At 40.7% G+C, this 13,545-nt stretch overlaps 3 protein-coding genes across 3 annotated transcripts; all 3 read left to right on the top strand.

Annotated features, from left to right (window-relative positions):
* The first annotated feature begins 1,058 nt into the window (after positions 1–1,058).
* LOC148060572 (alcohol dehydrogenase 1-like) lies at positions 1,059–5,349 on the top strand. Its single transcript, XM_087779333.1, has 10 exons — positions 1,059–1,249; positions 2,292–2,375; positions 3,366–3,467; positions 3,564–3,705; positions 3,850–3,937; positions 4,009–4,228; positions 4,287–4,547; positions 4,619–4,751; positions 4,987–5,125; positions 5,200–5,349. Exons 1-10 carry the CDS (start codon positions 1,178–1,180, stop codon positions 5,234–5,236), a joined length of 1,278 nt encoding a protein of 425 aa, XP_087635459.1. The 5' UTR covers positions 1,059–1,177; the 3' UTR covers positions 5,237–5,349.
* Positions 5,350–5,826: 477 nt separating this feature from the next.
* On the top strand, positions 5,827–8,954 carry LOC148060571 (alcohol dehydrogenase 1-like). The gene is made up of 9 exons (XM_087779334.1): positions 5,827–5,951; positions 6,448–6,549; positions 6,642–6,783; positions 7,504–7,591; positions 7,658–7,877; positions 7,932–8,192; positions 8,255–8,387; positions 8,650–8,788; positions 8,868–8,954. Exons 1-9 carry the CDS (start codon positions 5,934–5,936, stop codon positions 8,893–8,895), a joined length of 1,131 nt encoding a protein of 376 aa, XP_087635460.1. The 5' UTR covers positions 5,827–5,933; the 3' UTR covers positions 8,896–8,954.
* Positions 8,955–9,247: 293 nt separating this feature from the next.
* On the top strand, positions 9,248–13,288 carry LOC148060570 (alcohol dehydrogenase class-3 chain L). The gene is made up of 9 exons (XM_087780001.1): positions 9,248–9,388; positions 10,456–10,557; positions 10,662–10,803; positions 10,875–10,962; positions 11,035–11,254; positions 11,360–11,620; positions 11,696–11,831; positions 11,960–12,098; positions 13,210–13,288. The coding sequence occupies exons 1-9, from the start codon at positions 9,371–9,373 to the stop codon at positions 13,232–13,234; spliced, it is 1,131 nt and encodes a 376-aa protein (XP_087636127.1). The 5' UTR covers positions 9,248–9,370; the 3' UTR covers positions 13,235–13,288.
* Positions 13,289–13,545: the final 257 nt, after the last annotated feature.

Genomic DNA, 13,545 nt, shown 5'->3' with positions numbered 1-13,545 from the left:
GATTTGGTTCTGTGTGTGGGGGGCGGGACTTCCGCTTCGAATAAGGTAAGGTTAGGTAAGGTAAAACTTTATTGTTCGGGAAATTTGTTTTTTTCCAATAGCCACAGAAAATACAGCAATTTTCATAAAAAATAAATCAAAATTAAATAAGAACAAAGAGAAATAAAGAGAAAGAACAAGATGATACAATCTAAGTCTAAAGATAAAGAACATAGATCAAAGAAAAATAACAAAGACAAAGGATACAAAGACTAACATAGAACAGAACATTCAGATACTAGCCCGAGGATTGAATACTGTTATTACTAATACTTCACAAATCAATAATAATAATATCATCATTTGTATTTATATAGCACGTTTTATTCCTCCTTATCAAAAACCGGACCAGGGAGTTTTTTTGGGGCGTTTTGTTTCGTTTAGAATTTTCTGAAGCAAATGTACGAACCCTTAAGCAGATTTACAATGTCCTTAAAGGAATTTATATCTGAAGAAAAATTCAATTTTCCGAAACGAATTTAACGAATGTTCAATTTGTTTCAATAATTCACCATCTCTATAAATAAACAAATTTGACAAACTTTAAAGCAAATTAAAATATTCCTAAACACAAATTTACAAACTCTGACACAAATTTAGAATTTTCTAAAACAAATCAAACCAAACCAAACTCAACCCAAACAAATTTAGAAATCCTGGAAAAAAAGAGAAAATAATGAACTAACAATTCTCTATAATTAAGAGTAATTAAGCGTTTGCTTTCCCCCCATTTGAATTGCTTATTTTTATTGCTGCTTATATAATTGTGAAAATAAACTATTATCAATATTTTGACTAATTCTATTCAAATAAACTTACATTTACTTTATTTAAAACGCAAATACTTCAAACAAGTTGTTGTTTATTTAAAAAGAAAAAGAACTCAATCTGGAAAAAAATATAAATAGACCAAATGACAGATACTGTACATGTGGCTTGTCTGATAAAATCAGCTGCTCACTCGTGACAAAAGTACGTACTCGCTCCTACTGAGTCATTAAACAACGACAGTGTAGTAAACAGTCGAACAGATCTATTGAGTTGTGTGATGTTAGCGAATGTTAAGATGCAGATGATGGTGAACTGACTCTAAGATACTCTCGCATATTCAACTTGACCCACATGTGTATGGAGTTTGATGTTTCTTCTTCACCTTTTTTCCTTCCGTCCACAGTTCAGTAGCCAGACCAGCCTCCTACGGGAACATATTGTGAGTTATAAACTGATTAATTTTATGGTCCATGCAAACGTCAACCATCTGGGTTACACCATCCTTTCCTTTGAAGTCATAAACAAACACAAACGGGGAGATTACAATGTCATAAACATGTCCATAACTTAGATAAAATAAATAAAATGACGTGTCTTGACTTTTGTTGAATGTAGATTCACCATAAGATATCTAAGGCAGATCCTGGGAAAAGTGCAGCCTGGGGGCCTCATGCTGCCCTCTGAAACAATGTATGAGGCCCTTAATAGGTGATCATGCAGAAATGAATTTTCATTTGGTTTATTTTTTGTTTATTATTCATTACGAGTTTAGCTCGAAATATTATTATAGGGTTTTTGCTTAAGGAACTTTGTCCTCTACTTCAGTTAGTATTTGTGTCCTACATATTAAATAATTATTGGGGGAAAAGTGTTATATCAGGGTTTAAAAAGATATATAGATAAAATAATATTTTTAGTATATGAAGCTTGGTTTTATTTATTGTTTTAGTAAATGTATCTATTTCTTTCCAAATATTTCGGATTTTTTACTCCCTCACGACAGTCACTGTACTGTATATAATGTGGCCCTGGGAGGGAATTTGATTTCCAATAGTGATCTAAGGTGTACTACGCCGCTCAAAGCTAGAATGTCATTTTACTCTTTATTATTAATTTTTTTATATTAATTAAATTAAATGTACATTTTCATTCTGACAGGAACTGCAAAAATACTGGGATTCCAAGAATTACCTGCAGGTGGAAAATGGTTCTTTCTGTCGTGGTTTTTCAGTGAATTTTCAAGTAGATTTATGACCCTCCAATTGATAATTTACATTAAAAAAAATCTGTTAAATTAACTATATATTTTCACGTCTTTTCCCTTTTACATCACACATATTCGTTTTTATTCTAATACTTCATAACATTGTTTCAATCAATATTTAATCAAAACTGAAGAAACGTTTTCTGTAGTACCATGAAGTACCAATCGATGGCAGAATAGCACTATCCATGTTCCTCATCTTATCTCCTCCCCAAAGTTATCTGCTCAGATCTCAGATCGTCGACCGTCGAAACAAACTCCAGACACCATTTTTCACGTCAAGATGGACACGGCGGGGAAGGTAGGTGGCTCCTTCTAGATGGCGAGTGATTTGTGAGCTGGTGTCTTTCCTTCACCGCACAGATGTTGCAATGTCTTTGTCAAACCGTTGGTGCTGCCGGATACAACAAAATAGAAAAAAACCCCAAGAAAACAAGTTTAATATAAAATGTGTTATATGCTAGAAAAAAGTATTTGGTCAAACATGTTTGTGACAACGGATCAATCAAGCATCAAATGATTTCAATGAGTTCAAGCTTATACAATAGTTAAACAGTCACAACAGACAAGGTGGTATCGAGATAACACAGCAATAAAAGCCATCTGAATCTGAACTTTAACCCCCTTCACTGGTGCAGCACTCGTGGGACGTTCCGGGCAATGCGATGGTCTTTGCATATCATACACGAAGCAAATGAAATTCACCTGCAAAAAAAAGGCTTAACCCTCCATGTCCTTTGATTCAACAGCTTTCGGTAGAGTCTTAAGTTTATTAACCTGTGTGCGGCCTCTAGGTCAAGGTGACCCGGGTGTCCAAATATCTTTGAGGTATCCCTTGTGTTGTGTCTGGGCCTTGATATAGAGGCGACCCAAGAGATTCCTGAAACCCTAATTGTTTTCGGCCACCGGGTCACCTCGACCCAGAGCACAAGAGTTAGGGATGTAAATGGTCTGAAAATGGTCAACTGATAGCCACACGGTTTTAAATCCTTGTCGACAAGAAAGAAAGAGATTTGCTTTTAGGTTCCTGCAATTTCAGATGGACCCCACCTTTGCAAAACTGATGGCACATTAATCAAGTCTCTGCAATGACTGCAGCTTAGAGAATACAAAATGAGTAGCTTCATATAGTGACACTGGTTGACCGCAACCTCAGACAGTTACTCGATGAAATAACATTTTTTTTAATCAGGTAGGTAAGTCTCTGGGTTCAAGAGTCACTACATTATCCTGTCTACATTACACAAAAGCCCTAAGAAATGGTCTTATTTTCTTCACTGTTTTCTTGTAGGTCATCAAGTGTAAAGCAGCCGTTGCGTGGGAGCCCCACAAACCCTTGGTGATTGAAGACATTGAGGTAGAGCCCCCCGAAGAAGGAGAGGTCCGCATCAAGGTAAGGAAGCGGTAGATTTAATCAAACTTAAACATTACTAACCTGGTCAGCGCAAACTCCTTACAGACGTCCTCATTATGGGGTTCTTTATTACAGATTATTGCGGCGGCATTGTGTCACACCGATCTGTACTATCTAGCTGAGGATCGGAGGCCAGACATCTTCCCGATAGTTCTTGGCCATGAGGCGGCTGGAATCGTGGAAAGCGTCGGCCCAGGTGTCACCGAGGTTCAGCAAGGTATATTTAGAATTGGCTCCCATAAGTCAGGTGTTGCATTGATCCAGCAGAAACTGAACGTGTAAGAAGGTCAACTGTCCTTCAGCAGTATTTGTAAGCTTGAACGCTTATTTTTTCTTGAGGCAAATACACTTACTATCGCAGGAGACAAAGTCATACCCATGTTCATCGCCCAGTGCAAAGAGTGTCGCTTCTGTAAAAGTCCGAGGACCAACCAGTGTGAGAGAGCATGGTGAGTTTAACGCAACCCTTGCAAGATGGACACATCCTGGAGTTTGTGAAGTATTCTTTTTCATGGATTAGGGAAGTTGTTCCTCACAATTTGGCGAAAGCTCCACTATCCAAGCTTAGCTGCAGGGGGAAGAGACTGATGCAGTTTATGGGAACCAGCACCTTCTCCGAGTACACAGTCGTTCAACAGATCGCAGTTGCTAAGATCGACCCTGCCGCTCCCTTGGAAAAAGTGTGTATCCTTGGCTGTGGGATTGGCACAGGATTTGGAGCGGCAGTGAACACTGCCAAGGTTTGCATGCCATGTGTGATATTGTTTGCCGAAGATACCAAAAGATCTTCCACTTCAGGTCGAACCAGGCTCCAGCTGCGCGGTCTTCGGACTTGGAGCGGTCGGTTTGGCTGCAGTCATGGGCTGCGAAACTGCCGGGGCCACCAAGATAATTGCTGTCGACACAAACTCTGACAAGTTTGACAAAGCCAAGGTGTTTGGAGCCACCGACTTTGTCAACCCGAAGGATCACGACAAACCAGTCAGCCAAGTGATCTGTGAGATGACCAATGGTGGAGTTGACTACTCCCTGGAATGTGTGGGAAATGTTGCAGTCATGGTGAGATCGCAAAGCCTTGAGACTTACTTTTTAAGTTCCTCGGCATAACGTCTTGCTTCCCGTTGATCTAGCGCAGTGCCTTGGAATCCTGTTTACAAGCCTGGGGGGTCAGCGTGATCGTCGGCTGGACGGAGAGAGATGAATTTTCGGCTCTACCTGGTGATCTGATCTGTGGCCGAACATGGAAGGGCTCTGCGTACGGAGGTGTAGTAACTTAATCTATCACTATTAAATCTACTACTAAAACTATTTGTTATAACTTGTTGTATCAAATAGTATGAGTAAGATACATACTGGTCCCTGACTGGACCTTTTTGGGAGAGGTTACCAAAGACAGACATCAGAGATAATCGATTACATCAGGCCATTTTAGATCGGCATTATATTTTTGAACATCAAAAAAGGTCTGTCAATTGAATTTTCCATAAATATTTCTCAGGCTTTAAGGGTAAAGACGGTGTGACCTGGCTGGTGAAGTCGTACCTCGACAAGAAGATTAAGCTGGATGAGTTCATAACTCACAACATGCCGCTTGAAAAAATAAATGAGGCGATTGAACTGTTGAAGGCAGGAAAATGGTTGGTACACTTTCTTTATAGCAGCAATCAAAAACATTGTAGACTGAAATGTTTTTTTTGTCTTGTTTTAACAGCATCCGGAGTGTCATGAACTTTGCACCAGCTAAGTAGGAAACACATGGCACTATCAGCTGGACATCGGCCCCGACTCTACAGCATGTGTCAAAAGACTTTATGCTAATATGCCAACATTTTAAGGTGTTTCATATGAATGAATAAAAAAACATTCAAATGTCTTCGTGACTACTCTACATTTAGCTATGGTGTTTTTTTTATATATGAAAACCACGAAAAAAATCCCTAGCCAGATGCTAATATTGCTTGCACAGGAATCGCTTGAAAATGATAATGTTACATTTGAGCCCATGCTTTTTATTTTCTAAACTAAACTTTGGATTAAATGCTACAGGTTAATTTGTTGCATCACTAGTTAACTGCTTATATCCGTGTTGGTCTCAAAGTCCTCACCACTAAGAACGCCCATTTGAACTACAATTTTACGGGTTAACCGTGTTCATTCATAACCAACCATATACATATTATTCTGGCTAAATGTAACCTTTATGTTTGAGTCAAAGGAAGTTTTAGTGGAGATTTAACATCTATTTTTAGCACAACCTCATGTACAGTTGTAAAAGGCGTTTTCTATTGCCTACAGCAGAGACACTTTGAACCAGAGGGTGGCGATATTGTGTCTTAAATTCTTGCCGTCTGCTTTTTACCTGCCCTTCCCGGACCATTTAAAATATTGGACTTTCAGGAAACTCCCCAAAAAGCTGCCTACTGTCCTTCATCATTTGGCGTCAAGATGGAAACGGAGGGGAAGGTAGGTGTCTTCAGGTGGTGGGAGTTAGTCATGTTTTTTTTTATAAAGTAGCTAGTGTGTCTTTATTACAGATATTGTTCTGGCCTCTGCTTTCATTCAAATGTAACTTCCGCGATTGTATTTAAAACTTGCCTGAAAGTTTATTCTTGTAAATCTGTTTTGTCAATTCTCTGTCTGGACCTACTTGTTATGTTCGTTCCTTTCGGCCAGCAGGGGCTACTAAAATGCCATGACGGAGATAAAAGAGCAGACCATGACATATTAAACTATATTTTTGATTCAGTTAAATATGGTATAATATGGAGGAAAAAATAAGTAAAACTCCCTAAAATGGTTATTTAAATATAGTTAGAGTTATTTTGGGTTGAGCTTGATGTTTATACTGAGGTGTAAAGTTGACATTTAGGTTGTGCAACCGATGTTCTTGCACGTTTAGCAAAACTAAACGCGTTGCGTGTCAGGTCCAACTTGTAGCCCTGTTTGACTTGTCTTTCAGGTCATCAAGTGCAAAGCAGCCGTTGCGTGGGCTCCTAACAAACCCTTAGTGATTGAAGAGATTGAGGTAGAGCCCCCTGAGGATGGAGAGGTCCGCATCAAGGTAAAGCAAAAACCAGATAATCTACTAGTTATAAGCAAGCCAAATCAACCCGTCCCATTCTTAATCAGGAGATGTGAACGTCTTCATTACAGATCGTTGCTGCAGCGTTGTGCCACACTGATCTGTACTACCTGGCCGAGGACAAGTGGCCAGAAATCTTCCCATTGGTTCTTGGCCATGAGGCGGCTGGCATTGTGGAGAGCGTTGGTCCAGGTGTAAAAGAATTCCAGCGAGGTTCGTTCCAAGTTGTTTAATTGTTGAAAGCATCCTTTGATGTCTTAGGTTCGAGAAATGCAGGCTTAGAACCTATAAGGGCAAACGTATATATGTTGATTTAAGTGATCTTGGACCTCTAGCAAGAATTCTGACCTGCTCAAGTAGAAGAACTCACATTTCTCCGATCCTTAAAACTGTTCACTGGCTACTAGTTTCTTTCAGGATCAACTTTAAAATTCTGGTTCTTACTTTCAGAGCTAATTATGGTCAGACTCTTCCTTCCATCAGTGATCTGATCTATGGATCAGAATCTAATGATGGTTCCTTGCACATGGTTAAGGACCATTGGAGAGAAATCCTTCCAGGCTGTTGCTCCTAAGCTTTGGAACGATCTTCCTCTCTCTTTGCACTTGATAGATCTACTGACTCCTTCAAGAAACATCTTAAGACATTTTTATTTGTGCAGGCTTTTACTTGATTTCCTGGAACTCCTGTGTTGTTTTCAGTGTTATCTTGATCTTTTAAGTATATATTTTATCGAGTATTACTTTGATTGTTTAAGTGCTTTGTGACCCTGGTCTGGAAAAGCGCTCTATAAATATTAATAACTTACTTACTTATTTACTCTATTGTACTCATTAGTATGTGACATCATTTACCCCAACCACACCCACACTGCTGTGATTTGTCCGAATATTATGATATGATAATGATATAATTTCCTTGGGGGTATTATAGGAGACAAAGTGATCCCTGTGGTGATGGCCCAGTGCAGACAATGTCACTTCTGTAAAAGTCCGAAGACGAACCACTGCGAGAAAGCATGGTAAGTCAGACAACCATCCCATTCAAGATAGAACAACCTTAGAGTTAATACTCCCCCTCTTTCTAGGGACGTGGTTCCTCACACTAAAACAAGTCTGCCAAAGTCCAAGCTAAGCTGTAAGGGAAAGAAGCTGGTGCAGTTTTTGGGAATGAGCACGTTCTCCGAGTACACAGTCGTTCAACAGATCGCTGTGGCTAAGATCGACCCAACTGCCCCTTTGGAAAAAGTGTGTCTCATTGGCTGTGGGGTTGGCACAGGATTCGGTGGTGCAGTGAATACTGCAAAGGTATGTGGATATGGTTTCTCTGGCGCAGTAGTGGCTAAAGATTGTCCATTTCAGGTCGAGCCAGGCTCTACCTGTGCCGTCTTTGGCCTTGGAGCAGTTGGTTTGGCTGCAGTCATGGGCTGCAAGGTTGCTGGGGCCTCGAGGATAATCGCTATTGACACAAACTCAAACAAGTTTGACAAGGCCAAGGTCTTTGGAGCCACCGACTTTGTGAACCCCAAGGATCACAACAAACCAATCAGCCAAGTCATCTGTGAGATGACCAACGGTGGAGTTGACTTCTCTCTGGAATGCGTTGGAAGTGTTGCCGCCATGGTGAGTATAGACAAAAACCTTTAAGTTCCGAAGCACACATTTCTGTTTTCCCCCTTAACTAGCGGAGTGCCTTGGAATCCTCTTCCCCGGCCTGGGGGGTCAGCGTCATCCTCGGCTGGACAGAGAGGGACGAACTTTCGACCAGACCTGTTGATATCGTTTGCGGAAGAATATGGAAGGGCTCTCTTTTTGGAGGTAACTTAGTATATGATAGCCACTACAATTGAGGGTTCTCATGGGTTGCCAAACACCATGAGAACCTTACAGTCCCACCTTTCATTAGCCCCCAGCACCAATAAATAGAATGAAGCTCCTAGAAGTCATGCCCCAATGCAACTCTAACTTCGGGTCAGTTATTGTAAGATTGCATATTATCAAGATTGTGGAATTTTGTGCACATAAAATAGGGTCTCTGGGTATCTATGTGTTCGTAAACAAGTAAACAAATGTATTTCAGGGTTCAAGGGTAAAGATGGAGTGATTGGGATGGTGAAGGCATACCTGGACAAGAAGATGAAGCTAGATGAGTTCATCACTCACAACATGCCGCTGGAACGCATAAACGATGCCTTTCAACTGATGGAAGAAGGGAAATGGTTGGGAACGTTTCATCATATGTTTAACGTTATATATATCGGACGTTCTTGACTGATTTATTTATGCCTTTTGACGCAGCATCCGGACTGTCTTTAACTTCCAATAAAGAAGAAGTCAAATGAAGCTTGGCCAGTTTCACACATCACTTCAATAAAGAATGTTAACAATATTCTCTTGTTGCAACGTATTCTTTTAAGCTACAAATCCTTGTAGCTACGACATGTCACAGTGTGGCTCTGGTAGTCACACTGATCAATTCGAAAAACCTCTTAAACTATTTGTTTTTGCTTTAACTATTAACCATGGCTTTTCTCCAGATCAGAAGTCCAATCATTGGTCAAAGATTATAGTTTTACAATGAGGGTCTCGACTCGCTCCCGGAGAAAAGGAAGAGCTAGAATGGAAACTTACAAGTGGGAGGGTTTCTTGATGAATGTATACACAGATTATGTCTAGCACACGTGTGCATGCATGCACACACACACACATCCACACACTCACACACACACAAACAGGAACTCCATTCTCTACGCGATAAGTGTCTCTTGCACAACCCGAGTCCACACTGGTGGTGAAGCAGAATGGCGACGAAAGGGAAGGTGAGAACTTTGATATCTTCTGTTTAAGTAAACGTTTAGAGTTAAATGTCAGTGAAGTGTATCTGGGCGTCGACCAAAGTAAACAGAAAAACAAGAGCACAATAAATGTAGCTTGTACCACATGCTTTAGTTGAAGGAAAGATGTTGTTTTCTTATTCTTATGAGTTTACTTTGAGTTAATAGTTTTATGCTAAACTTAAATATACTTGTTTATTGTAAAATAGGCTTGTTTATTTGAAATTATTTTGAAGCCAAAGCTGTTTTTAAAAGTTAAATCATCCATTCATGCTAATGCTAGCCTACTTACTTGATGTTTTCTATGCTAAATAAGGTTATGCTATGCTAACAGTTATTCATTTTGACATGTACATATACAGCTAAGCAAAATTCCTTCTGCTATCATATTGCTATACTAAAATGTACAGTATTATTGGCTGCATATTTCATTTAGCTTAACAAATTATCTTTTTCAAACTCAATAATTCTACTCTACTTCCTAGAATGCATATTATTATTGTGCATATTATGCATTATCGTGTTTTTGCTTTATATGATGTATTATGTAAACTGTCTGCATCTTTGTTGAGGACTACAGATTGGAAGTAGCATTGTGCTAAATCTGGTGCAGCCATCTTTTTAATTGAACTGCACATGTCCTTCTAAATAAACTGAATCTAGTACTGTAAGTTATATTTTTAATGCTAACATACAACAGTACAGAACTTTACCTCAAACTGTAGACTGACTCAATCCAGACAGAAAGCGTTTTTTTGTGTCGTAAATCCAGTATAAGGATGTATTACGTTTAATAACTTAAAATCCTTCAGTACAAATCTGCTCAGGAACTCTTCGTATTTGTACAATAAATGTTATCATCCTTTCAGATTGTTAAGATTAGATTATTTAACGTTCATTATAGTTATTAGTCAAGAAATATCGGTAACCTTTAACCTGCAATAATTTCCTTGTTAAAGGGTCAAAGACAGTTCTGAGAGATAAAAAAAAACTGCTAAAGAGATTGATGGACTTTTTTTGTTGGTTTTATAGAACATTTATTCATGTTGTAGGTAATCCGGTGCAAGGCTGCCGTAGCATGGGAGGCAGGGAAACCGCTCACCTTAGAGGAGGTGGAGGTGGCGCCCCCTAAAGCGGGTGAAGTCCGTGTGAAGGTAATAGATGACATTCAGACTTTGAAGTGTGAAATACTGTATGTAGGAACCTCTTACTATGTAATGACTAACAAAGAAATCTTACAAATTGTGTCCTACTCTAGATTGACGCAACAGGAATTTGTCACACAGACTCCTACACACTGAGCGGCTCTGACCCTGAAGGGGTATTCCCTGTAATTCTGGGCCATGAAGGTGCCGGTGTGGTCGAGAGTGTCGGAGAAGGAGTCACCAAGTTCAAGCCAGGTTTTTATTTCATGAACGAGAGAATGATCTTTGATGCACCACAAAGTTACATTTTCATTCCTGTATTCTAGGGGACACGGTCATACCACTGTATGTTCCACAGTGTGGTGAATGCAAGTTCTGCGTGAACCCGAAAACAAATCTGTGTCAGAAGATAAGGCAAGTCCTCTTCTCAGTACAACCTATCACAGCAAATGTGAGCGAATTTCTGTAACTGCTTGGTACTTCCAGGTTGACTCAAGGAAAAGGGTTGATGCCCGATGGTACGACCCGCTTCACCTGCAAGGGCAAGAGTCTGTTCCACTTCATGGGATGCAGCACCTTCACAGAATACACAGTCGTCGCTGATATCTCCCTGGCCAAAGTAAATGACAAGGCACCTTTGGACAAAGTCTGCCTGCTGGGTTGTGGCATCACAACCGGGTACGGTGCTGCACTGAACACTGCCAAAGTGAGTCAACTTTGTCCTTGAGATGCTCATTTGATTCGTAAACAACACTTAAGCATGTCCTTTTAAACGTCACATAAAATAAAATATAATTAAAATGTCTTTCAGGTGGAGGCCGGTTCCACCTGCGCCGTCTTTGGTTTAGGGGCACTGGGCCTTGCCGCTATTATGGGCTGCAAAGTCGCTGGTGCCGGTAGAATCATTGGAATTGATATTAACCCGGAAAAGTTTGAAACAGCCCGTCAGTTCGGTGCAACAGATGTGTTGAACCCGAAGGACTCCAGCAAGCCCATCCAAGAGGTTCTAGTAGAGATGACGGACGGCGGTGTGGACTATTCTTTTGAATGCGTGGGGAATGTTGGCATCATGGTGGGTTGTTTTGAAGGTTTGTTTTTAGGGGTGGGTACTAAAGGGTACTGATTCTGTTCCTGCTTTTGGTACCAGAGGGCAGCGTTGGAGGCCTGTCATAAAGGATGGGGCACAAGCGTCATCATCGGTGTGGCAGCAGCCGGACAGGAAATTTCCACGCGACCATTTCAGCTGGTCACTGGGAGGACCTGGAAGGGCACTGCTTTTGGAGGTGAATGTTCTGTCATGACAATATAAAATGGCTGTAAATCTAAGCCAATTGTAGCTTTTAAAGTACGAGCACTACATTTAAGTATTTCCAAGACTATCACATTAAAATCATCACCTCATTTCCAACAGGGTACAAGAGTGTCGAGAGTGTGCCCAAACTGGTAGAGGACTACCTCAACAAGAAGCTGATGGTGGATGAGTTTGTCACTCACAAGCTTCCTTTCCACAAGATCACAGAGGGTTTTGATCTCATGCACGCCGGGAAATGGTGAGCAGTGATTTCAGTATGTTAATACATGCAGAACGATGGTTCTCCTCTGGGCTTCAGACTGTTGCCCTATGGGGAGCACTGAAGCATTGAATTGTTTGGTCGATGGAAATCATGTCGCGCTGTGCGGGAGGCTTTCATTTCACAATAAATCAACTTTTTAAATTGAATTTTCTGGCACAGAAAGACATGCTATAGCCATGTGTTGACCTCAATGTCAACCATATTCCTGGAGAAAAAAGGCAAGAGTTGAACAGGAGTCTGTTTTTGCGGTGTATTGGTCAGGGATACCTTGGACAGGAATTCGGGGAGTCCTTCTGCTAACTGTACCAATGGATGGATTAATAGATATTGGAAAGGCTTGGTTTCATTTGGGAAAATTAATGAATAACTAGGGAATAGCTTCAAAGATTAGCGGCTGAGGATGAGAGGATTTGTTTCGACGTCAACAGCCAAGCTTGTATAAGACATGGGAGTGCAAGGAAAGGCCTTCTCACAGGCCGTCAAATCCCTGTCTGACGTGGCCGAATGAAGAAGAAGCTGGCTCTGGGTCCAGAGAAAGGACCACAACTGGGCTACAAAATGACCATCGGGGGTAACATTTACCCCCGAGGGGGTTTCACTTGGGTGGCCAGATGTCATTGTGGAGTCATGGGCCTTACAACAAAACACAAATGAAATAAGGACCTGAAGACCCCAACAGCCCCTCAATCCTACCCCACTCAGAAGCAAGGGATTGTACTTGACCTATAACTCTTTACAAAATTTCGTAACCCTAGACCAAGGTCTATATCCAGGTTGGGGCACAGGCACATTTACCAAGGCAGTCAACACTGGTTGTAATGGTGTCTGAGCTCTCCCTTCGAGCAAAGGCGAGAAGTCCACCTAGGAGAGAACTCCGCCGGTCCAGGGGGCCATAGACATCGAGTACTCTTATTTTGAACTGAACATGAATGAGGCCCCCATAGAGAGGGGGCGCTGTAGAGACATGTCCTGGTTGACCTGGGAACACCTCAGTTTTCCCCTACAAGTAAAGCAACTGTGATTTATGTCTCTAAGCTTTAATGGTAAATCTTTTTCCAACTTTTATTCTCCACTTCTTGTCTTCCAGCATCCGCGTCGTCCTCCAGTTCTAGACGCGAGAGAAGGATTCCGATTCTCTCAAACTTAAATAAAACACATCATTACAATGTTCTTTTTTTTTTTCCCCAATCGAGACAATGTGGAGTCAGAGAGGCCTTTGATCATCACTTCCACCCTAGAAATGACACACTTGCACACACACCACTGGAAGAGGAAAAACAATATTAGAATTCAGAAACGTTCTTTGATCCGGTTCGTCTGAATAATAAGTAAAACAAACAAACTGTATTCAAGGAAAAAAAGATAAGGCTCACCGAACGTGTCTTTCAAGATTATTTTCATTCAGAACTTTACGTCTTTATTT

The sequence above is a fragment of the Callionymus lyra genome, chromosome 18 (genome assembly GCF_982586985.1).
Source record: "Callionymus lyra chromosome 18, fCalLyr1.hap1.1, whole genome shotgun sequence".
Taxonomy (NCBI): domain Eukaryota; kingdom Metazoa; phylum Chordata; class Actinopteri; order Syngnathiformes; family Callionymidae; genus Callionymus; species Callionymus lyra.
This window is presented reverse-complemented; position numbering and strand designations above follow the sequence as displayed.